The sequence below is a fragment of the Pelodiscus sinensis genome, chromosome 28, assembly GCF_049634645.1.
Source record: "Pelodiscus sinensis isolate JC-2024 chromosome 28, ASM4963464v1, whole genome shotgun sequence".
NCBI classification, from domain to species: Eukaryota; Metazoa; Chordata; order Testudines; family Trionychidae; genus Pelodiscus; species Pelodiscus sinensis.
The window spans coordinates 9360965-9383467 of record NC_134738.1 but is presented as its reverse complement, the minus strand read 5'-3'; the positions used below and the strand labels follow the sequence as shown (position 1 = coordinate 9383467).

Here is a 22503-nt window from a genome sequence, read left to right as displayed (position 1 = left end):
TAACAGTCTTTTGATTGTTCCTGTGAGTTATGTAATACACTATCAAGATTTCAAATGCTTGCAGTTTTTATTTTTTCTTCTAATGAAGACAACTGACCAAATACAAGACTTTATATAATGCCTACATTTTTTTAAATAGAAGCAATTTCCCTGGTATTTTTAAATACTTGTAAGTGTTCTCCTGAAGTTTCATTGTGCTTTTTCTTGCATTGTTCTTGTTTCAGAGAAATCCATGGCTTTAAAACTTAAGCGCAGATCTACAATTGGAGTACGGGGTTCCCCTGAAAATAATAGCCTTATTCAATATCTTGCCAAGCAAAAGATGAGGAGAACTGAAGACCCATTCAAAACGGTGGGAATTTTTTCAGAGTTGCGCAGCATGGCTAGCGGAGAAAATTAGCTTCATGTATTTGTGGTATCTGGAATGAATGGAACAGTGTTCTCTATTTTACTTTTGTAGCCAAGCTTTTTTTAGTTGAGATTTTGAATGTTAAGAAAATTACACTTAGAGCATGTTTATTCTACCATCTTAGTTAACCTATGTTTAGGGCGACTTAGTCACTAAAATAATTACTGTGGTGGCTGATCTCCATACTACCCACCTATCAGTCATGTGTGTCCTCTCAATGAGTGCTTCCACAGATTGAAGAGGAACTGTGGGGAGGGAGGGCTGAGAGCCAGAGCTCTCAACTTTCCACAGCTCCCTGCTGGAGCCCACCTATGCCCCATGCCTCATCTTCCAGCTGGGAGCAGAGGAGAAGCCACTTGGGGCTTCTGGCTCTGGTGTGAAAACTCACACCATACCCAGAGTCTTGCTGTGCTCCCAGTAGAGAGCCAAGGGTTGGGGACAGCTGGGCTTCCAACTAGGTAGGAGCTTCAATACAGTCAGGGTATGGCAGCAGCAGGTATCCTGGGCGACTGGTTGGCTTGTGGGGGGCAGCTTGGGGAGCCAGGGGCCAGGCTTTCTTGTGAATTTCATGGCTTCTGTAGAACTGAAATTGACAGACAGCAAACAGCTGATATAAAGACTGCAATATCTGTGCAGACACTGCATTGTCCATAGTACATCAACATAACTCCACCTCCATGAGAGGCTTATGTCAGGGTAGTAAGGTACTTACATTGGTGGGAACAAGGCTATCGTGTGTACACTGACATAATTGGATTGTCATAAAATGCCTTATGTTAACCTAGCAATGTAGGGTAGTCCAGGCCTAACCTGGACTGAAGGAAAGAGAAGGTAATGAAGGAAGAAAACAAAAATAGAAATAACAATGGATTTATTTGTGAAACTTAACATTTTTTTCCTACTAAGAATTGTGGGGAGCTAAAGTTGAGGCCAATTTAGTAATGCAGATTATTATATGTTGGGAAAGAGTTATCTTAAGAGATTGTGAAGGTAAAGCTACGCTTTAAAAAATATTAACCCCGCTTCATTTTCCCCTGTTCTCCCATGCCCCACCCCAGGTGTATGCTAGCTATTTCCATGTATATTTGTTGCTCAAATAATGTTAAGAAATCTCCTTTTAAAAAATCTTAGAGGAAGACGTTAGACGATGGCTACTTAAAAGTTTCGTTTAGAGCAAATTTGGGTTGTAAAATCCTGTCCAGTTGGTCAACTGGTTAAATGTAATTAAAGGGGGTGTGGGCAAGAGCTACTTGGGCTGGGCTGGAGCACCCCTACCCATGTCACACCTTGTCCAGGCCTGCTGTCAACAGGAGCTGCTCTGGCCAGGCTAGGAATGTGAACGTGTACCCCAGGCATGGTTAACTGATAAGCCTGGGCTCATCAATTAACCCTCATGAGTAAAAGCAATTCCCAGCTTGTACTGCTGCTCCCTGCTTATACCAACTCCCACAAAATTGCCTTCTTCCCCTTTACCTGTGCTGCTGCCTGTCCTCCCCCCCCCCTTTCCTCTCCTCGCACCCTGCTTCCCTGGTGTGTAAATGTGTAACGGCATTTTAACATCACTATGCTGAGCGGGATCACCCCTGCCTGCAGTGGGCTGGTGGGGAGCTGCTGCAGCCCCCACCAGTTCGTGCAGGGGTGAGCAATATTTTTTAAAAGGAGACCACTTCAGAAATTTTGGAAGTGGTCCTGGGCCACCCTGGAAGAGGCAAGGCCAGGAGACGACTTGTTCTCTCTGCCCCTCTCCCCAATTGGCCTGGAATGGGAGAGCAAAGAAGTCTTCCCCCTCCCTCTTCCACCCCGACCCCTAGAGAGAAACACCAGCTGTTTTTAAATGACTGGGGGTGGACAGGACACAAGCTCCCCAATGCTAGGGTGAGCCCCAACCCTCAGGTGCCAGATGGAGGCAAGCTGGGGGGCCTGCATCTGGCCCACGGGCCTTAGGTTCTTCACCCTTGTTGTAAAATAACACTTTGAGGTATAGACAGCTTGGGTTTTATGTATGTTCAGTTCATGCTTTTACATCATAAAGTGCCTGCATGCATCATAAGGCTATGGCCATATTGATGACCTGGGGTCCAGTGTTCATTTAACTGAACCTACCACTCTAACATGTCCTTGAAGTCAAATTTTTAACTGTTCACTCTTTCCTCTTCCTCTAAGGTAGGACTGATTGTTAGGAGTTCTAGGATATGGGTTGTTTTAGAAAATGTCAGTGTTGTATGTAAAGGAAAAACTATGTAGCACTTTAAAGACTAACAAGATGGTTTAATAGGTGATGAGCTTTCGTGGGCCAGACCCGCTTCCTCAGATCATATTCTGGAAGAGAATTGGCATGACCATATATACCAACGTTTCCCAAACTATGGGCCGCGGCCCGGTACCGGACCGTGGGGGGGAAAAAAATACCTCAGCATGCTTGGTGGCTGCCAGCCTTAGGCCTATTTGGGCCCCGCGCTCCTGAACCCGCAAGTGCCGGCGAGTTACAGAGCCGAGGGCCCTGCTCCACCGATACGTGGAGCTGGGTCTCTCCCCTGGCTCTGCCTGGAGCGGGCCCGGGCCCCCACGCCGGTCCCCCCCTTCCCCACGCGTCCTTCCACCAGAGCGTCCCCGCCATGCGCGGCTCCTCCTCACCGCCTGCTGCCGCCCATGTGCAGCGTTGCAAGTGGGCGGGGAGGACGCCCGGGGTGTGACGTGACATGACGTCACGGCCCGGGATTTTAAACGTCTTCGGAGGCACGTGGCGGGGCCACGCTGGCTCCGGCAGCCTCCGGCCCCGCAATGTGGAAGGCAGAAGGTAGGGAACGGGCTGGTGAGGAGGCGGCAGCGGCAGTGGGGGGGCTTGCATGGAGCTTGCGCGGAGGGGAAGGAGAAGGGGCTGGGGAGGGGAAGGCACTAAGGGACAGAGTGCAGGAGAGAGAGACAAATGCCAGGGGGCCAAGTGCAGACAATGAGGGAAAGAGTAGGAGGGGCGGTGTCAGTGGGAGGGGGGACAGGGTGATGCTGGGAGAGGGGAAGGGCATTGGGGGCTGGAGGAGGAGGTGCTGGGAGAAGGCTTGAAAGAAGGGGTGGGCATGAGAGAGGTGGGGATGGAGCAAGTCATGTGTGAGGGCACAGATGGGTAGGAGCGGATGGGGCAGAGAGTGCTGAGGGGGTGGGTATCAGGGAAAGAGAGGGCTAAGGGGGCAGGGGCAGTAAGGAAAGGGGGAGGCACCAGGAGGGTGCAGGGTTAAGGGAAGGTGCAGGTGCCAGGGGATTCTGGGATGAGGAGGAGGGGAGAGCTGGCCACCGTAAGCAGCACTAGACAGGGGAATCAGGGCAGGCTGGGGAGATTAGGGGGCTGGTGGAAGCAGGGCTGCTGGGGGGGGAGGGTGCGAGGTTGGGGGCAGGGAGCTGGCCGGGGAAGATGGGGGGGGGGGGAGAAGGGGCCGCCGGAAGGAGGGCTGGATGCGGGCAGCGGGGCTGGCCAAGGGAGATTGGGAGGAGAAGTGGGGGGGACCTGGCTGCCTGGGAGGGGGTTGGGGGAAGTGGGGCTGGCCAGAGGCACAGCGGGGGGAGCAGAGGGAGGGGATGAATCGGCCTGTGGGGAGTGGGACTGACCCGGCCATATGTAGATCTTGGGACGATGTTCTCCCCTCCCCCCCGCAAAGCACAAAGCATGATTTTCACACACACACACACACACACACACACACACACCCCCTCAAGTAGTTGCGAACTGTCTGGCTGGTAGACACACTCATGCAGCCTGAACATATTTACCAGCCAGGCAGTTCGAAACTACAAACTGATACATCTAATAATAATACAACTTACCGTATATTCCGGCGTACAAGACGACCTCTGATGTTAAAAAACATCCCCCAAAAATCGGGGGTCGTCTTGTACGCCGGATGCCCCACCGCCGGAGCCCCTCCGCGGCTTTGAAAGCCTCGGGGGAAGCCGGCGGCGGGGCAGGGGGGGGGGGGGGGGGCAGCCCAGGCGCTCCTGGCGGCTTTGCTCCCGGTGCCTCTGGTCTGCTGGGGACCATCTCCAGCAGACCAGGGACACCGGGAGCAAAGGAGGCGGAGGGGCGCTGGGGTATAAGATGAAACCCTATCTTTTAATTAAAAGATCTGGTATTTTCTCAGTTTGTTTTTTATGCGTTTACATTTTTGGGCTGCAAAAAGCAGTATTGGGAGGGGGGGAGGGTTCCAACTAAAGTAAAAAGTTTGGGAAATCCTGGTCTAACCAGCTTTCTGTCTTACAGTCCATTTATCCAATCCATATTCCTTAACTTGCTGGCAAGAATATTGTGGGTGACCATAAAGCTGGCACTGGGAGTTTTGGGAGGACCAGAAACAACTTGTTTGAATATTCATAATTTGATTAATGAATATGCAAATGAACATGCACGGTCCCAAGTTCGTGAATGGATTTACTGGTCCCTGTATCAAAAAGTTTGGGAACCCCTGATATATACCAAAGGAATAGAGTGAAAAAAGTGAACACATTATTAAACTGACACATCAGATTTAGTACAGAAGGTGGGGTGAGGGAGAGGAAGGGCGAGAATAGCTATTTGAGTCGATGAATGGACCTCAGCAGTCCAGCACTCTGGCATTTAATTTCAAAAAGGGGAAATACACAAAAATGAGGAGGTTAGTTAAACAGAAATTAAAAGGCACAGGCCAAATCTCTGCAAGCTGCATGGAAATTTTTTAAAGACACCATGATAGAGGCCCAACGTAAATGTATGCCCCAAATTTAAAAACATAGTAAGAGACCTAAAACAAAGTCACCCTGGCTTAACCCCCATATAAAAGAAGCCGTGAGGGACAAAAGGCATCTTTTAAGAAGTGGAAGTCCAATCCTAGTGAGATAAATAGAAAGGAATTATTAAGAAAGGGATAGAAAATAAGACACAGAATAACTTACTGCCCCTGTATAAAACCATGGTACGCCCACATCTTGAATACTGTGTACAGATGTGGTCTCCTCACCTCAAAAAAAGATATTTTGGCCTTAGAAAGGGTTCAGAAAAGGGCAACTAAAATGATTAGCGGTTTGGAACGGGTCCCATATGAGGAGAGATTAAAGCGACTGGGACTTTTCAGTTTAGAAAAGAGGAGACCGAGGGGGATATGATAGAGGTCTATAAAATCATGAGTAGTGTGGAGAGGGTGAATAAAGGACAGTTATTTATTAGTTCCCATAACAGAAGAACTAGAAGACACCAAATGAAGTTAATGGGTAGCAGGTTTAAAACTAATAAAAGAAAGTTCCTCTTCACACAGCGTGTAGTCAACCTGTGGAACTCCTTGCCAGAGGAGGCTGTGAAGGCTAGGACTATAACAGAGTTTAAAGAGGAGCTAGATAAATTCATGGTGGTCCATAAAAGGCGATTAGCTGGGGATAGAAATGGTGTCTCTGGCCTCTGTTTGTCAGAGGCTGGAGAAGGGTGGCAGGAGACAAATTGCTTGATCATTGTCTTCGGTCCACCCCCTCTGGGACATCTGGTGCTGGCCACTCTTGGCAGACAGGCTACTGGGCTAGATGGACCTTTGGTCTGACCCAGTATGGCCGTTCTTATGTTATGTTCTAATCAGGGGTAATAAGTGCAGAAGCTGTCTTTGTAATGGTTAAGATAATTAGCATCTTTAAGGCCCATTTGTAAAGTGTCAAATTTAAGAATGAGAGAAAATTCTGAAGTTTCCCTCTAATCTGGTGCTAACGTTTCTTTGAAGTAAAATGCATGGAATAAAGTTAAGACTATGTCCTTGTAGGTTGAAATGAAAAGCAACTGGTTTTTCATTGTGAAGATGTCTGTTGTCTCCCTCACCCCACCTTCTGTACTATTTCTGATTTGTCAGTTTTATAATGTGTTCACTTTTTTCATTGTATTCCTTTGGTGTGTATATATAGTCATGCCAATTCTCTTCCAGAATATGGTCTGAGGAAGTGGGTCTGGCTCACGAAAGCTCATCACCTATTAAACCATCTTGTTAAAGTGCTACATAGTCTGATCTTGCTAAAACAAAAGAATAAACTAACACAGCTACCTCTCTATTACTATTCAGTGTTGTGTGTAGTTATGTCTAAAATATAGAACAATGTTACTCATACAGTTTAGTTTACATGCATGGGACTGGCAGAGGCAAATGGCTTTGGAGGGACTAAGTATAAAAAAAGCAGTCAAATTGCATTGTTGTGTGAGTATTTGAGATTAATCCCTTTTTAAAATATTCTTAGGGGCAGTAACCAAGTGAAACAATGCCATTTTAAGATACACTTATTTGCTGCTCTGTTACAAATATCAAAGAGAAATATGCTAAGTTTCGACTTATTTAAAATAATTATTTTGTCATGTCCTAGCAGGCCAGCCCTTTTAAACATCAAAATGTTGGCTCGTTAAAGGATAAGATTTCTGCCTTCCAATCATCTTTTCAATCAGTGCAAGAGGACGAGGGGAGGGCTTGTCTTCCTGGACTCTCACAAGAAGTGAGAGAGTCCCAGGCAGCGGGCTATTGTAAGTAAATTCTATCTAATAAAAAATTATCAATAATGTTGATGGTAACTTTAATTTTTGTGACTAGAAACGATATGATTTTAGTATAATAACTTTGTTTAAGGTGTTTATTCATAACAAGCATAAATAGTATTTTTGTCACGCGTAGTTTTTCTGGGTGAATCTTGAGTCATGGTTTCAGAGAATAAAAAAGTAAACTAACCAAAAGCCCCAGTGTTGTATTTGTCTATTTCCTTAGTAACTTCTTTGATAGTTTTTACTTTCTAAAATTTTAGGTAGTACTATTCTGACTATAACTGATTAGTATACATTTTGGACAAGAAGGCTTCTTTAGGCTTCTTATCTTTTACTTGTCATTGAATGTGTTTTGATTCACTTTTTATTGCCCATCTTCCAGAATGAATTCATGGATCTAAATGGTAGAGATTGAAATCATAAGTTACCATTTACAAATTTTGGATTGGTCCTTACCTTTATAATTCCATTGTGTGAAGATTGGTGTCCAATACCACCTTTAAAAATGCAGTAGGACCTCCCTGGTCTGGCACCCTCTGGACGTGACCAGTCACAGATGAAGGATTTTGGCAGACTAGGGAAGGTCATTTCTGGATCCCTGCCACCAGCTCTGCTGGCCTCCCAGCTGGCTTCCCACCCCCTGCTGGCCCGACTGCCCTGTCAACCCTGCTAGGCAGCCCCACTGCTGCAGGCAAGCCCGCTGGCCTGTCGGCCCCACAGGGGTCCTTGCCATTGGCCCTGCACCAGGCCTCTCTAATCACGTAACATCCGTGCCGGATCATAGATGTTGCCAGACCAGAGAATCCTGGTTAAGAGAGTTTCAACCTGAATTTGGAAATTTTATCATAGAAGTGAAATGTATAATTAACTTAAGCAATGCTGAGAGAACACCAAATTATTGATAAGTTGCCATATTCTCTAAGGCCTGTAAACTATCCAGTAGGGAAAATGAAATTAAGTGTTGCACATGAAAAGTCAATATGGCTCAATAAGTAGAGGAAAGTTTCCAGAAAATCATAGAATCATAGAATAATAGGACTGGAAGGGACCTCAAGAGGTCATCGAGTCCAGCCCCCGGCCCTCAAGGCAGGACTAAACTCCGTCTACACCATCCCTGACAGATGTCTATCTAACCTGTTCTTAAATATCTCCAGAGAGGGAGATTCCACCACCTCCCTTGGCAATTTATTCCAATATTTGACCACCCTGACAGTTAGGAATTTTTTCCTAATGTCCAATCTAAACCTCCCCTGCTGCACTTTAAGCCCATTACTCCTTGTCCTGTCCTCAGAAACCAAGAGGAACAAATTTTCTCCTTCCTCCTTGTGACACCCTTTTAGATATTTGAAAACCGCTATCATGTCCCCCCTTAATCTTCTTTTTTCCAAACTAAACAAGCCCAGTTCATGAAGCCTGGCTTCATAGGTCATGTTCTCTAAGCCTTTAATCATTCTTGTCGCTCTTCTCTGTACCCTTTCCAATTTCTCCACATCTTTCTTGAAATGTGGCGCCCAGAACTGGACACAGTACTCCAGCTGAGGCCTAACAGTGCAGAGTAGAGCGGCAGAATGACTTCACGAGTTTTGCTTACAATACACCTGTTGATACAACCTAGAATCATATTTGCTTTTTTTGCAACAGCGTCACACTGTTGACTCATATTCAACTTGTGGTCCACTATGACCCCTAGGTCCCTTTCTGCCATGCTCCTTCCTAGACAGTCGCTTCCCATCTTGTATGTATGGATCTGATTGTTCCTTCCTAAGTGGAGCACTTTGCATTTCTCTTTATTAAACCTATTTAAATGTATTTAAATGTATTAAAATACATTGCTATATTTCGTTACTTTTCTCAGCTGCTCTTTCTACTACTGCTTTCCATACCATCCACAGAATTAACTATTTATTATTGGTGGTTGCTTTATTTTAAAAACCCCAAGAAAATTAAAATACCGTATTTTCCGGTGTATAGGGCGACTGGGCGTATAAGACGACCCCCATCTTTTTAATTAAAAGATAGGGTTTCATCTTATACCCCAGCGCCCCTCCGCCTCCTTTGCTCCCGGTGTCCCTGGTCTGCTGGAGATGGTCCCCAGCAGACCAGAGGCACCGGGAGCAAAGCCGCGGAGGGGCTCCGGTGGGGGGGCAGCCCAGGCGCGCCTGGGATGCCCGGCCGCCGGCTTCCCCCGAGGCTTTCAAAGCCGCGGAGGGGCTCCGGCGGCGGGGCATCCCAGGCGCGCCTGGGATGTATACCCGGCGTACAAGACGACCCCCGATTTTTGGGGGATGTTTTTTAACATCAGAGGTCGTCTTGTACGCCGGAATATACGGTAAGTAATACAGTGCTACTTGTAAGAATTCAAAGATACTTTTAATTTTCTTCTAATAGAGAGAGGTCTGGCTTATTTATCTATGCAGTGAAGGGATGTAAATGATCTATGTGGAAAATCTAAGATTCGCTTATTTTTCTAATTTACAAATGCAGCTCCGAACAAACCACCTTTTACAAAACATCACGAACAGTCTCAGTTGAGCGAAGAATTAATATCTGAATGCAAGAGGATTGCTTATAGGGAAAACTTGAAAGAAAAATTAACTAATGGTGATAAAACTGTAGCCAGTATCCACATATGCAAGATTGTCTCTCCACCAAAGGAGGTGCCCATCACTGAAACTACTACTGCTATTTCAAAGGTAGGCTTACTTGAAGAATGTATGCATATCTGTCTGGGGTTGAGGGAAACATGTGAAATTGCAGATTTCAGCAGATCCTTTGTGAGCAATAGACATTAGCAGTTCTTTGTGAGCAATAGAACTGTTGAAGCCGCATCTTTTGACATGCTGGTGCATTGACTGTAGATTGAAATGTAGCCCCACCCCATTCATCCTCAGTTCAAGTGCTTGCTCATACATATTCCAATTAAGGCATGCACATGCTGCAGTCATGATTTTCAGAAAGTTTTGCCCTACCTACTACCCTTCAGGTTGGCTGTGTAACCCTTTGAATTGGTGCCGGTGCCACCCCCTATATATGACCCTGCTGACCTGACCACTCCTCAGTCCCTTCTTCAGTGGCAACTGTTAGAACTTTGGTTGGCTTGATTTGCGTTCATCCCTAGCTAGCTAGTGCATTTTTTTAAATAATAGTTAATAAATAGCTGGCCAGTTAAGTCTTTAGTAGCAGGAGCAAAGGGGCCTTTCTTTTTCTCCCATGTCTCTCCAGGGACTTGGGCTGTGACTTGAAGCAGTGCTATTTGATACCTTTTCCTCTCCTTCCACTCTCCTCCTCTTCTCTTCTCTCCCCCCCCCCCCCCCCCCCCCATCACTCCCCCACACACCTGTTCGTCATCAGTGACTCTTCTCATGAGTAACTTCTGATGCAGGAGGTTCACACGCTTCTCAATCTGCCAGCGGTGGAGGAGGTTCCTCAGGAATTCAGAGGTTTCTGTTCTTACTACTTCCTAATCTCCAAGGTGAAAGGGGGGCTTCAGTCCATGCTAGACCTAAGGGAGCTCAACAAATTTGTGATCAACCACATGTTCTGGATGGTGTCTCTGAGCTCCATCATTCCTTCCCTGGATCTGGGAGATTGGTATGTCGCCCTTGATCTGAAGGATGTATATTTCTACATTGCCATCATGCCCTTGCACAGTTGCTACCTCAATTTCCTGGGGGGCAACTGCCATTTCCAATTTACTACCCTCCCCTTTGGACTCTCGACAGCACCAAGAGTGTTTACCAAGTGCATGGCAGTGGTACTGGCTTTCCTATGATGGCAGGGAATCCAAGTCTTTCTCTACATCATTGCCTTCACCATAGATGCGCTACATCATCTTGATCTGTTGCTTAATCCCTTAAAATCAGTTCTGTTGCCTACTCAAAGGATCATGTATATCAATGCAGCGCTTGATGCTACCAGGGCGCAGGCCTTCCTCTCCGAACATCACTTCAGTGATGACCCAGATGGTGTAGTTGCTTGCCAGCTTTCCAGTCACCACAGCCAGAACTTGCCTCAGTCTTCTGGGTCACATGGTGATGTGCATGTACTTAGACCTGATCTCCCCTCCCCCCCCCCCCCAAAGTAAGTGCATCTGGGGAACCATGCAAGCTATATCTCTCTGACTTCTCTCATTTGCATGAATTTCAAATCCTCTTTTGAATCTTGATAAGTTGCTGGCTTTGCTGATACTTTGTGGCAATGATGCCAACTATAGAGACTAGTAATATTTGGAAGGTCCGTGAGTTTATCGATGTGAATGGTCTCGCCACTGATGCAGATAGCAACTTTTCCACAACATACATATTGATCTACTATCTCAACAGTCTGTCCATCCAACTGCATGATGTGTTCTGAGCAATATGTGTTTTTCATCCACTTAGTTTTTCCAGTGTGGATGGTCAGGCCAATCTCTTTTGCATTCTTACCGATATCATTTAAGGACGGTTTGGAATGTTGTGGGTTTCAACGCAATTAGGACAATGTCATCTGTGAAAAGGAGCATCTGAAGAACTTCACCATCAATCAGAAATCCATCTTTTGCTTTGATCTTCCCCAGAACATACACCTGCTTTACGCCTCACTTAACTTCGATGATCAAGAGATCATCACAAAGCATGATTTCCATAGAGACTTGTAATATGATAATGAAACTGTATTCCTACAGAAGGAATATTACTTGACTTTTTAATATGCATTATATGCTTAAAGAAAAAGGGAAAAGTCATAAGCACCAGTAGCAGTTTGCCAATAATTAACTTGCAGTGGTAGCTGAATAGTTCTTAACTTTCTATTCTGTCTGTAGGTACCTATTTGATCCTGGTCTGACTGCCTTCTAAGTGAACTGTAAAACCTTTCTAAATTATCTGCTGCTTTCTCCATATATAAAAATAGGCCTTAAACTTGTATTAAAATTCCTGGAATAGGGGGAGGGGAAGGCATATTTTGTGTGCTGTTTTTGTGGTTTTTGGCTAGGTTTTTTTACATTGGAAATATCAAATCTTGCTTGCCTTCCTTATGTGTGATTTGAGGTCTGGAACTGAGCATTTGTGGAGGAAGAGAATGTGTAGTCAGAAAATTTTAAAACTTTTTTGGTTCTTGATTTATTTGCTGTTTAACTAGAAACATTTGGAGAACAGACGACAAACTTCGCATGTAAAAGATTCAGCACCCTGTCCCTTCAATTTAGGATTGAGAGCAGTATTTCCTCTAAACTGCAGGGTAGCATAGCATCACTGGTGATTGATCAGCCCTGCCCAGTCAGGGGCTCAGGGTTCCCTGCATGGAGCTGACTGACTGGGTGGGGCTGATTAATCACCTGTGAAGCTGTGCTGTCATGCAGTTTAGAGGGAACACTGAGAAACCCCAGTTTTTGTCTGACTCCTCGTTGTCTTCCCTTAAAGATCAGAATTGATGTGACAGATTTGAAAAACAAGATTTGAAACCATTCCTTTAAAAAGACTATTTAGACATAGAAACATTTCAGTGAGCATAAGCAAGATAAATCTTTACAGTTCACATCTAATTAGGGGTATAAACATTAAAAGAAACCCACTAACCATGTAACTGATTGAATTTCAGTTGGTTACATGGTTAAATGTTGTGGTGGCTACCTGGAGCTTAACTTGTAAGGTTAACCAATAAGCTAATGTTTATTGGTAAACCATTTAATCAGTTAAACGCTAACATCCGTACTTCAAATAACTTTAGGTAATGAAGCTGTTCTGAGGATTTTGCTTTATAAAAAGCCCTGGGGGGGAGGGTGGGGGGGGTTATTTTGAAAACTTTTTTACTATGTTTCATTGCATATCAGAATTCTGGTGAAAATAACTATTCTTTTTTTCTAGGAAATTCCCTGTTCACCACCAAATATTAATGAATCTGGAAGATTATCATTAGAGGTTATTCCACTAACGGGCATCCCAAAGACTCCGTGCAGTAAGAAAATTCTTCGCTACTTTTGTTAATACTCTGTTAACGTCTTAAACTAAATATGTCTTGTGAAATGGAAACATAATTAAACCAGCAGTAATGCTCTCTTTCTGATCAAAAGTTCCAAATCCAACAGGAGTCAAAATAGTTTTGTGCTGTTATCAATGCTGGCAAAACGTATGCTGGCAAAACTAGAATTAATTGCAGTTGCAGAAGAACCTCAAATCGGGTTCCCAGACCTTTTGCTGTAGGCTACAATGTTTGGAAATACTACTTTTAAATGAGAATTGAATAGAAAGATAGGGGTTTTGTTCCCCCCAACAAGAGTAATAGGAGATTATCAAGATGTTAGAAAAGAAAATAATCCAAAAATAGGAGACAATCTCATCTTGTAAATGGTTCTTCTGCTGCTAAGAAAGTGAGACTATAATTAAGGAACCTTTTTGATTAATGCCCGTCTACTTGTATGCAAAATCTTTCATTGACCACTTCCTGTAGCTGCATGTTAAACATCCAGAAAATAGGGAAGGATAATAGAAATGCTGATACAATCCTTATAGGGAAATAAATGCAGTACTATAGCAACCCTATTTTAAACTTGGGAAATAAACTACCATGTCTGATAATGTATCTCCTACACAGTGCATCTCTAATGGAGGCCACACTACCACAAACATAGTTTCTGGGGAATTTACATATTTAAGCAGCTTTTGATGCTAAGTTGTTGCAACACATGCACGCTGCTAATGTTGAATTTTTTAATTATTTCTGAGCCCCTTAAATCTTGATACTTGTTCATTTTGAAGACTTGAGTTCTGAGTGTATCAGTGAAGAAGTTGGAAGTAATAGTGAGTCACGATCAAGCCGAAAGAAAGTTACTTTTGCAGAAGAACTGAGCTTGGAGATATTCGATGAAACCATGCCTCCTATTACACCAAGGCAAAAAGGAAACTTCCCATCCAGTGAACAATCCCTCGATGGCTGCTCCTGCCTTCGATCGGCTCTGAAGAAAACACCAGTAAAACTACTGTTGGAAACTGTGAAGGTTGGTGCAATGATCTCATTGTAAATATGTTTGAAATATTAAAGAAGCATTACTGTGTTAACTACTCAGTAACTTTTTAAAATTGAACCAAGTTTTCCAAGAAACATCTCTTGACTAATAGTATAACAAAAATGCATTGGAAGTTGTGTTAAGCAATTATGTTAGTGCTGTGGATAGAAAGGGGTATGTCTGTGACCACTCTTTTTTTTTTTCTTTCATGTCAAAGATTTATCTTAATTATTTTGAAAGTTTTTCAAGAGGACTCAAACACATACATGTACACACTCTAAAAACACGATAATCTAATGCTCCGTTTATGCTGATTGTTAAGGAAATAACTTCTATTATCCTTTTTCAAAAATGAACATTAGGTTAAAAATGAACAGGCAAATTTTGTAATGCCTAAATTGTTATAGTACAGTTTTGATTAGACAGGAGTAACACTGTTAATCTTAATAGGAACACACAAACAATACTATTGGCGCAGAAGAAAATGAGCCTCTTCTATTCTCTAACCTCTCAAGAAGTTGTGAAGATCAGCAAACAGGTCAGAAATTTTTATACTTTCTAAACTGGCATAAACTTTATTTCCCTCTAATTAAAAGGGACACGGTTGAGTTGAATTTGATGCTGCTATTGGTCACTTTGTTGCAAAACATGAGGCAGTACAATGGAGAAGAAAAATATGAAACTGTGTATATGCAGAGTGCTATGGAATTCTCAAAATGAACAGTCTGAGGGGAGAAAAGAGAGGACAATATCTTTCTCCAACTTCTTGTTTTCAGCAATTTTTGCAGTTATATAGCAATAGGTACAAAAGGTACAAATATGATGTGCCCATTCATTATTACGGGTTAAACCTTTCTAGTCTGGCACTCTTGTCTGTCATGATTTCATGGATGTGGCCAAGTTTCCCATGGTCACACAAAGTTTTACAGCCACCAGTCCTGACTCTGTCCTGTGCTGTTACTTAGCTCTAATTTACCCCTAAATGTTTTCTAAGAGCCCAGTAAGAAGTGGAAGTTTTGGTAGCGATGCTAGCAATATTGACCTCTTGTGGTCTAGCAAATTCTCTGGTTTGGTACCGGTCAGGTCCCAAGGGTTCCAAACTAGAGGTACAACCTCTACTTGTCTTTCAGCTATAAGATACAAGAAAACTGCAGGTTTTCTATATGGCAATACACTTGGGATAGCACAGAAAAACTTTCAAAGTTAAAACGTTTTTTGTGAAAAATAGGTAATGGTAAGATTATATGATGACTGTTTTGAAATAGCAGATCTCAGAGGGCCTTACAGCGTCATGTACATAAAGTGGAGACCTTTTTAAGGACAAGAATTATTACTTGGTTTGCTTAGTAGTAAACTTTCTACCCTCTGACATAGTACTTAATACTCCAGGAATGCTAAAGTTCTGGAAGTGCCATTTTCGTGTGTAAAACTGAAGTTATGACCACTTGGAGTTATAACATTCCACAATTTATTTTCTTAAGGGTTCAGGTATTGTCCCTGTTTCCTTGCTAAATTACAACTGCATTATGAATTCCAGCTCTTTAAACTAATTCTGTAAATTTAGATATAATTTGAGTTTTCTTTGTCTTAAACTACAGTGTATGATCAATGCAGGCTCTTAAGCAATGACCATTTTTATCCCATTGGTGACTGGGCTATCAATATGTGATGGCTAGATCTCAGGAGTACAGCAGGAAAGGAATATTGTCTCATAGGCAAAACTCCTTTCCTCCCTGCATCGTGCTTCAGTAATAATCTGCTAGTGGCTCATATTAAAAGCAAACTACACCCCTTGTATGTTGACTTGAATGTCTTGGATGACACATTAGGCCAGGAGATGGAACTGTATATGTGCTTAAGATGTGGAGATGGAAAAGCAAGAACACAGCCTCTATTTATCTCTTTGCACAACTGAATTATATTCAGCCAAGGCCAAAATCTTCCCATAATTCGTTAGTTGGTAAAGCACTGTGGATGAAAGGCAATATAGATGCAAGATTGCTAGACTATTCACCTCCGTAAACATTCAACAATTTAGAAACATGAGCTGTTCTCCACATCACCCGATCAATGTATCTCAGTACTTTTCTGAATGACTGTTTTTGATAGGTAGCAGTTCAATCTCTTTAGCCATTTAAAATATGCTGATTGCGATGTGGGTGGATGGATAATTGTCCTCCCAGACTGAACTAACACTGCTAGCATGTAGGCTACAATAGTAATATAAGGTGGTAACTACTTTTGATATTGTTCTAACATGTTCATCATAGCAATAATTTAACACTTTCAAACAATATTTGGACATCAGAATCTGACAGTCCATCTTGCCTATAAAGTAGCATCTTCAGAGGGAGCCTGATAAGTAACTATGAGATTCCTTTTTCTTTTAGTCAATGGTTTTAGATTTCCTCCTATCAAAAACCATAAAGCTATTTATTTGGGGTTGATCCTGCTTTGGGCCAGGGGTTGGATGACCTGTTGAGGTCTCACTGACTTCTTGAGATCTCTTCCACCTCTGACTATGAATTCATCTTCAGTTCTAGTTTTACAAGAAACTCAGATATGCCTCCTTTTTCCTTAATTCCCAAATCGTTTCCGACAAATCCTGGTGACTTGATAAGGAATTCTCTACTTCTAAGTAAGGGAGTTTTAAAGTAGAATATTTCTATTAATCACAGTATAGTTCTGTGTATTTAATCTTTTGTTACAGATAGCAGCAATAGTAAAACAATAGGCAAAACAGATGTGCACAGCTCTGGAAAGCCACTGAAGAGAAAGAGGGTTACTTTTGGAGACGATTTAAGCCCAGAAGTATTTGATAAAATGTTGCCTGCAAATACACCGTTGCGTAAAGGAGCGACACCAGTCAGTAACCCAGAAGCACAAACTGATAGCTCTTCCCCAGCATTAAGTCCGATCAAAACCCCTTTCTCCCAGCCAGACTTTGACTGTGAAGATGATGATGATGTGAGTTTGCTTTAAATTACTACAGTAATTTCTGAGTCTATACAGTCTTTTATCAGTCCATTTTGTTCCATTTTAAAAAAAATTGTAAATGCTAAAATCTGGATTAATTTGACATCTTGGAATGGTTATTCTTTAAACATTAAGCTTTGCTTCATTTGCCTTAGGCATCCTGCATAGCGGCTCTGCCTTCAGATTTGCCATTGGGTCTGAATTCTATAAAGGTATCCGAGGTACGTAGGATTTAGCCTTGTTGTGTTTCATCCTTTGGTCACCATGTTTCATGTCTCTTCATGTGACAATCAGTAAATTGCTTCATCTTGTAAAAAATTCTATTAGAGCATTTATATGCTCTTGTAAGGAAAGTTTTTGAAAGTATAGAAAAGATATGTTTGTGTAAAAAAAATTTTTTTTTTTTTTTTAAATACAGGACTACATTAAGCCCCTTCAAGTGTCTGTAGCAATCTCAGAGAAAACGAAAGGTAAAGTTGGATTACAATATGGATTTTTAGTTTATATATTTGCTATCTCAAAACATTTGTGCATCTTAGTTGATGGGGGGAAAAAATTAGGGAAAGATGTCAAGAGCATATATTTCAATATCAAATGTAAGCATGTTGAATGCTGCTGGCTTGATAAAATTTGAAAATAAATTTGGAATAAATAAGACACACTATTTAATCTTCACTGGCTTTGAGGTCAACTGAACCTCATTGCAACCTCAATTTGTGTGTTTGTGCCTGGTCTAAATTGAATTTACTGCTTGTTCTTCATGTTTTTCCAGTTGAGCACCTAGTGTGATCAGCATGTTAAAAATGCATGACAGTGAGATAGAGCAGGGATGTTAAATATTGGTTAATTGAATAGTCAAGTAACCTCATGAAATTTTATCTGTTAGTTGACTATTCTACAGTCCCTGGGGGTCGGGCCAGCAGCCACCATATCAGAGGCAGCAGCACCAGGGAGCCGGTTTAAAAACCAGCTCCCCATACGGACTGGCTGCTTATTGCCCTGTATTGCTGCTTCTGAGAGAGAGGTGGCAGCAGTCCCTGTCTAGGGGAGGGTCTGAGCTCCTGGACCCCCCACGAGCCAGAACTGAAGTGGGCTGCCTGCCTGCCCGGCTCTTAAGACACTTGAAATGCAGAGCCACAGCAGGGGTAGGTCCCGGACCTGTCACAAGCCAGGACTGAGAAATTTACTGGCAGGGAGAGGGGGAGCGGGAAATGCATGTAGTCTATAGCATTAACCTATAAGCGTTTGCTAATCGGTTAATCGAGTGTACTATTACATCCCTGTGATGGAGCACACGGTTTTTATCAACAAGTATTTAGGAGTTGGTTTCACATTCTGTCTGAAACGTATTACTACTTTCACTGAACCTGGTTAGTCCTACAAATTTATGGCCTTATCATGCACCATTGAATGATTGGAAGGTTTGCCATTGACTTCAGTTGGGTCACAGGAACAATACTTCGGACCAAGTTAATCCCTGATTAAATTTGATTTTTTTTTTTTTAACAATGAGAATTGGGCTTAGTAACTTGGATATATCCATTTTTTTGAGTCTGAACTCTGTACAAATGTAGTGATTTTTAGAATGTAAATAACAAGCCACAAATAAATTAAAACGAAACCTAAACAAGGTATGTACATGCCTCTTTTCTAAGTTACCATGTTAGATTGGTGCTGTAATCGTACTCCCTTTCATTACTAAACCCCTCTGTTTTTCTTGTACTTATATTTTTAATTACAACTTTTTTCAGAGCAAAGGCTGTCTTGTGTATGGGGTTTTTTTTGTTTGTTTGTTTTTAAGGGCTAAGAATACATTGTACACAAAACAAATAAGGAGGGCTTGCCGAACCTGGCTCTTCTGGGTTACAATCTACTCGCCATAGGCCTGTAGATTGTATTATTTGTCGAGCCCTGCAAATAAGCATAATTAAAAGGTGAGATGCAGCTGATTTCCCAGGATAGATCTGCTGTTCTTACATAGTTTAATCACGACTCTTATTTTCCAATGTATTTAACAGAAACTAATTCCTTTGATGATAAAAGAATAACCCGGTCCTCTATTAAAAGAAAGGTAAGCATCCTTAATATTTGTTTGGTAATTTTATGTCTGATTTATAATTTTTATTGAACTTTCAAATAACTCCTGAATTTTATCAACTGTTGTTTGTATTGTTAGTAACAAATGATTGAAATATTGGTAAGACTTAGACAGCAATGATTTTATTTTCTTATTTTAAAACATGGTTTACGTTTTACACGCACTATCTTGCATAATTATCTTGATTTGATTTTAAGATTTTATTCCTGTGTACTGTGACTTTTTTTTATTGCTATAAGGTCTCCAGGATATGTGTGCGCATGTGTACATGGTAGGACTAATTATACAAGTAGCCATTACCCCTCATCCTCACAGCAAATGTCACCATGTTACTAGGTAGCAATATTAATCTATCTAGAAGATTAATCAAATAGCACTGACAAATGACACATGCCTGTTAACATTCCTTTGCTCTCAGGAACTTGAGGCTCAGTTTCTTGCATAGGGTTCTAACAAATTTGAATGTCTCACTAGACTTGCTGTACAGGGCTGTGTAGCTGTAGTTACAGGTTGGGGCACTTGAACGAGTGAATAGGGCATTCCAGATGACCAATCCACCGTCCTTAAAATAAATTGTGTGTGTGTATTTAAAGGCAATATTTAACTGAGAGGCAAGTTAGGCTTTGTAAATCTTTCATCCCCATTGCAATAAATTGGCTATCCTGATTTCATTAATCAAGTGGCATAAACAAGATGTATAACTCTGAGAATGTTATGGCTTCTGGTCCATATTTTTAAAAAGAATTGATGTTCTTCAATAGTGTATCAGAATTACAGAAGAGACTGGTCGTAGCAGCTCGACAGGCATGATGGCCAACAATGCTCAAGATACTAAAAATACAAGAAAGAGCCAGGCTCAAAGAGGGAAGAATGTTAACAAACCTGCCCCCAAAAGGTTACCAGTAAGTAGTAGCTCACTGCAGTCATGTTAATACCTCACTTAATTGTTCCTATCCTAGATGTCTCCTAAGATTATTCTCTCTCGGATGTCTTCCATAATTACAAGATCTGCTCATAGGTTTGGGGGAGTGTTTTTATGCCACTGCCAACACACTTTTTAAATCTTGTAGGTGTCACACTCTCTCCTAATCCTTTTCTATACCACTAGTGTGAAGCTGGGCCCAAAAGCTCTTTCCACAAGAAGTGAGAGAAACCTTGTACAGCAGAATAGCACAGAATGGAGCCCTTAAGCTTTCTCCTAAAAAATGTAACTTCCATATTCAACAGTAAATAACTGTGCTACAGTTGCACCCATTTCCTTAGTGTTACCTAAATATATGCTTTTCCCTCTAAATAAACTGTTAATTTATGTAGCTTTATTGAAAACTTAGAAGGGATAATACTGTCTTGTTTTTTAAAACTTTTTCAGAAGGTAAAACGTAGAGGAAAAAGAGGAAGGAAAAAGGTAGAAAAATCCTTGTACGGTGTGAGAGAGATAGCTTCCAAGAAACCTCTTTTGAGCCCAATTCCTGAGATCCCAGAGGTCCTCTCTTCTGCACCGTGTTCTCCAAGCACACCTAAGAAACCTATTCTGCTCTTCTCAGGTAATATAGTCTCTCTCCCTTTCACCCGCTCTCATTTTTGTCCACAGTCAATGATAAGATGTAAAAGCTGTTAACTTTCTATCCTTCATACGTTAAAAAGTCTAATAAATCTGACCTTCATCATCTTGTGAAGAGGAATCCTGAAGAAAAGGGAGTCGGGGAGATCGTACTTCAGTGATATGATCCGAAAACTTACCAAACTGAGAAACTGAATTCTTACAGTGCAGCAATTTAAATTTAAATTTCTACAAAGAAGAGTCTTTGAATAAATGATGTTATAGGATAGGGCAGAAAAGCCTTGAGGTGACTGATTTTAAACTCTTTCTTTACATGGGTTGGTTAGGTCCTCAACTTCAGGGTTTCATTTAGTTTACTATAACTTTTTTTAAATTAACGAATCAACACAGCTCAGGGGCCATAGAAGTACACTGTTTCTCCATTGAGTTAAACAAAAATATTGATCAAGTTTTTCTAAGTTCCATAGAGGAATTTGAAATTTGCATGTCATTTAATTACTGATTATGCGCAAAGGATGTTGAGCAAATTAGCTCACTTGCCAAATTATTTTTACTTTTTTTGAACTTTGAACAAACTTACAGAATTTAAAGCAAATTTAATCTGAGTAAAACTAATATGAAAACAAATTGGACATCTTATATTTCTATATAATATAAGGAAATATTCTGTTTTAATATTTAGCTATGGTTCTCTAAAGAAGCACTTTGGGTTTTTAGGATCCCTAAAAATTTGGGATCCTGGAGCCCCCATGTCATGTGAGCTCAGAATGTTAGTCTGTATAGATTTAGAGATGTTGCAGTTTTAGATGGGAGAAACGATTAGCTTCCAATTTGTCTCTGGTAATGAAGGCACATCTTTTATAGATATGCTTAGTTAGTTAACTGATATTTCTGCCTGTAAGTACTAATATCAGGCCTCCTTTGAAAGTGTGCTACTTCCGTATGCCTTTTTGAAGGAGACTGGCTTCAGTCAAATACTTTCCTATAAAATTTTGATTATCATAGAGCTGGAAGAGACCTCAGAAGGTCATTAAGTCCAGACCCCTGCCCAAGGCAGGACTAATCCCAACTAAATCAACCCAGCCAGTGCTTTATCAAGCTGAGACTTAAAAACCTCTAGGGATAGAGATTCCACCACCTCCCTAGGTAACCCATTCCAGTGCTTCACCACTCTCCTCGTGAAATAGTTTTTCCTAATATCCAATCTAGACCTCTCCCACTGTAACTTGAGACCATTGCTCTTTGTTCTGCCATCCATCACTACTGTGACATCCGCCACTTTCTCCAGCCTCTTTGGAACCTCCCTTCAGGAAGTTAAAGGCTGCTATCAGATCCCCCCTCACTCATCTCTTATGCAGACCAAACAAACCTAAATCCCTCAGTCTCTTCTCATAGGTCACATGCTCCAGCCCTCTAATCATTTTGGTCGCCCTTTGCTGGGCCCTCTCCAGTGCATCCACATCCTTCCTATAGTTGGGGGCCCAGAACTGGACACACTACTCCAGATGTGGCCTCACCAGAGCTGAATAAAGGGGAATAATCACTTCTCTGGATCTGCTGGCAATGCTTCTCTTAATGCAACCTAATATTCCATTAGCCTTCTTGGCTACAAGAGCACACTGTTGACTCATATCCAGTTTCTCGTCCACTGTAATCCCCAAGTCCTTTTCTGAAGAACTGCTACTTAGCCATTCGATTCCCAGCCTGTAACAATGCTTGGGATTCTTCCATCCCTAGTGCAGGACTCTACACTTGTCCTTGTTGAACCTCATCAGATTTCTTTTGTCCCAATCCTCCAAAATGTCTAGGTCACTCTGGACCCTATCCCTGCCCTCCAGCATCTCTACCTCTCCCCCTAGCTTAGTGTCATCTGCAAACTTGCTGAGGGTGCAATCCATCCCCTCATCCAGGTCATTAATAAAGATATTGAACAAAACCAGTCCTAGAACCGATC

At 42.0% G+C, this 22503-nt stretch overlaps 1 protein-coding gene across 9 annotated transcripts in view; it reads left to right on the top strand.

Moving 5' to 3' along the window:
• Nucleotides 1–22503, top strand: part of CDCA2 (cell division cycle associated 2) — a 30695-nt gene that overhangs the window by 3837 nt on the left and 4355 nt on the right. For 8 of the 9 annotated variants that reach the window (XM_075910684.1, XM_075910687.1, XM_075910681.1 and 5 more), the window contains 12 exons: nt 225–352; nt 6764–6917; nt 9417–9625; nt 12776–12866; nt 13667–13905; nt 14365–14452; nt 16625–16881; nt 17046–17111; nt 17309–17360; nt 18909–18961; nt 19750–19890; nt 20358–20532. In XM_075910684.1, the coding sequence (XP_075766799.1) occupies nt 225–352; nt 6764–6917; nt 9417–9625; nt 12776–12866; nt 13667–13905; nt 14365–14452; nt 16625–16881; nt 17046–17111; nt 17309–17360; nt 18909–18961; nt 19750–19890; nt 20358–20532 (1653 nt within the window). The remainder of the gene's footprint in view (nt 1–224; nt 353–6763; nt 6918–9416; nt 9626–12775; nt 12867–13666; nt 13906–14364; nt 14453–16624; nt 16882–17045; nt 17112–17308; nt 17361–18908; nt 18962–19749; nt 19891–20357; nt 20533–22503) is intronic. The other variant, XM_075910688.1, reaches the window with a different exon arrangement.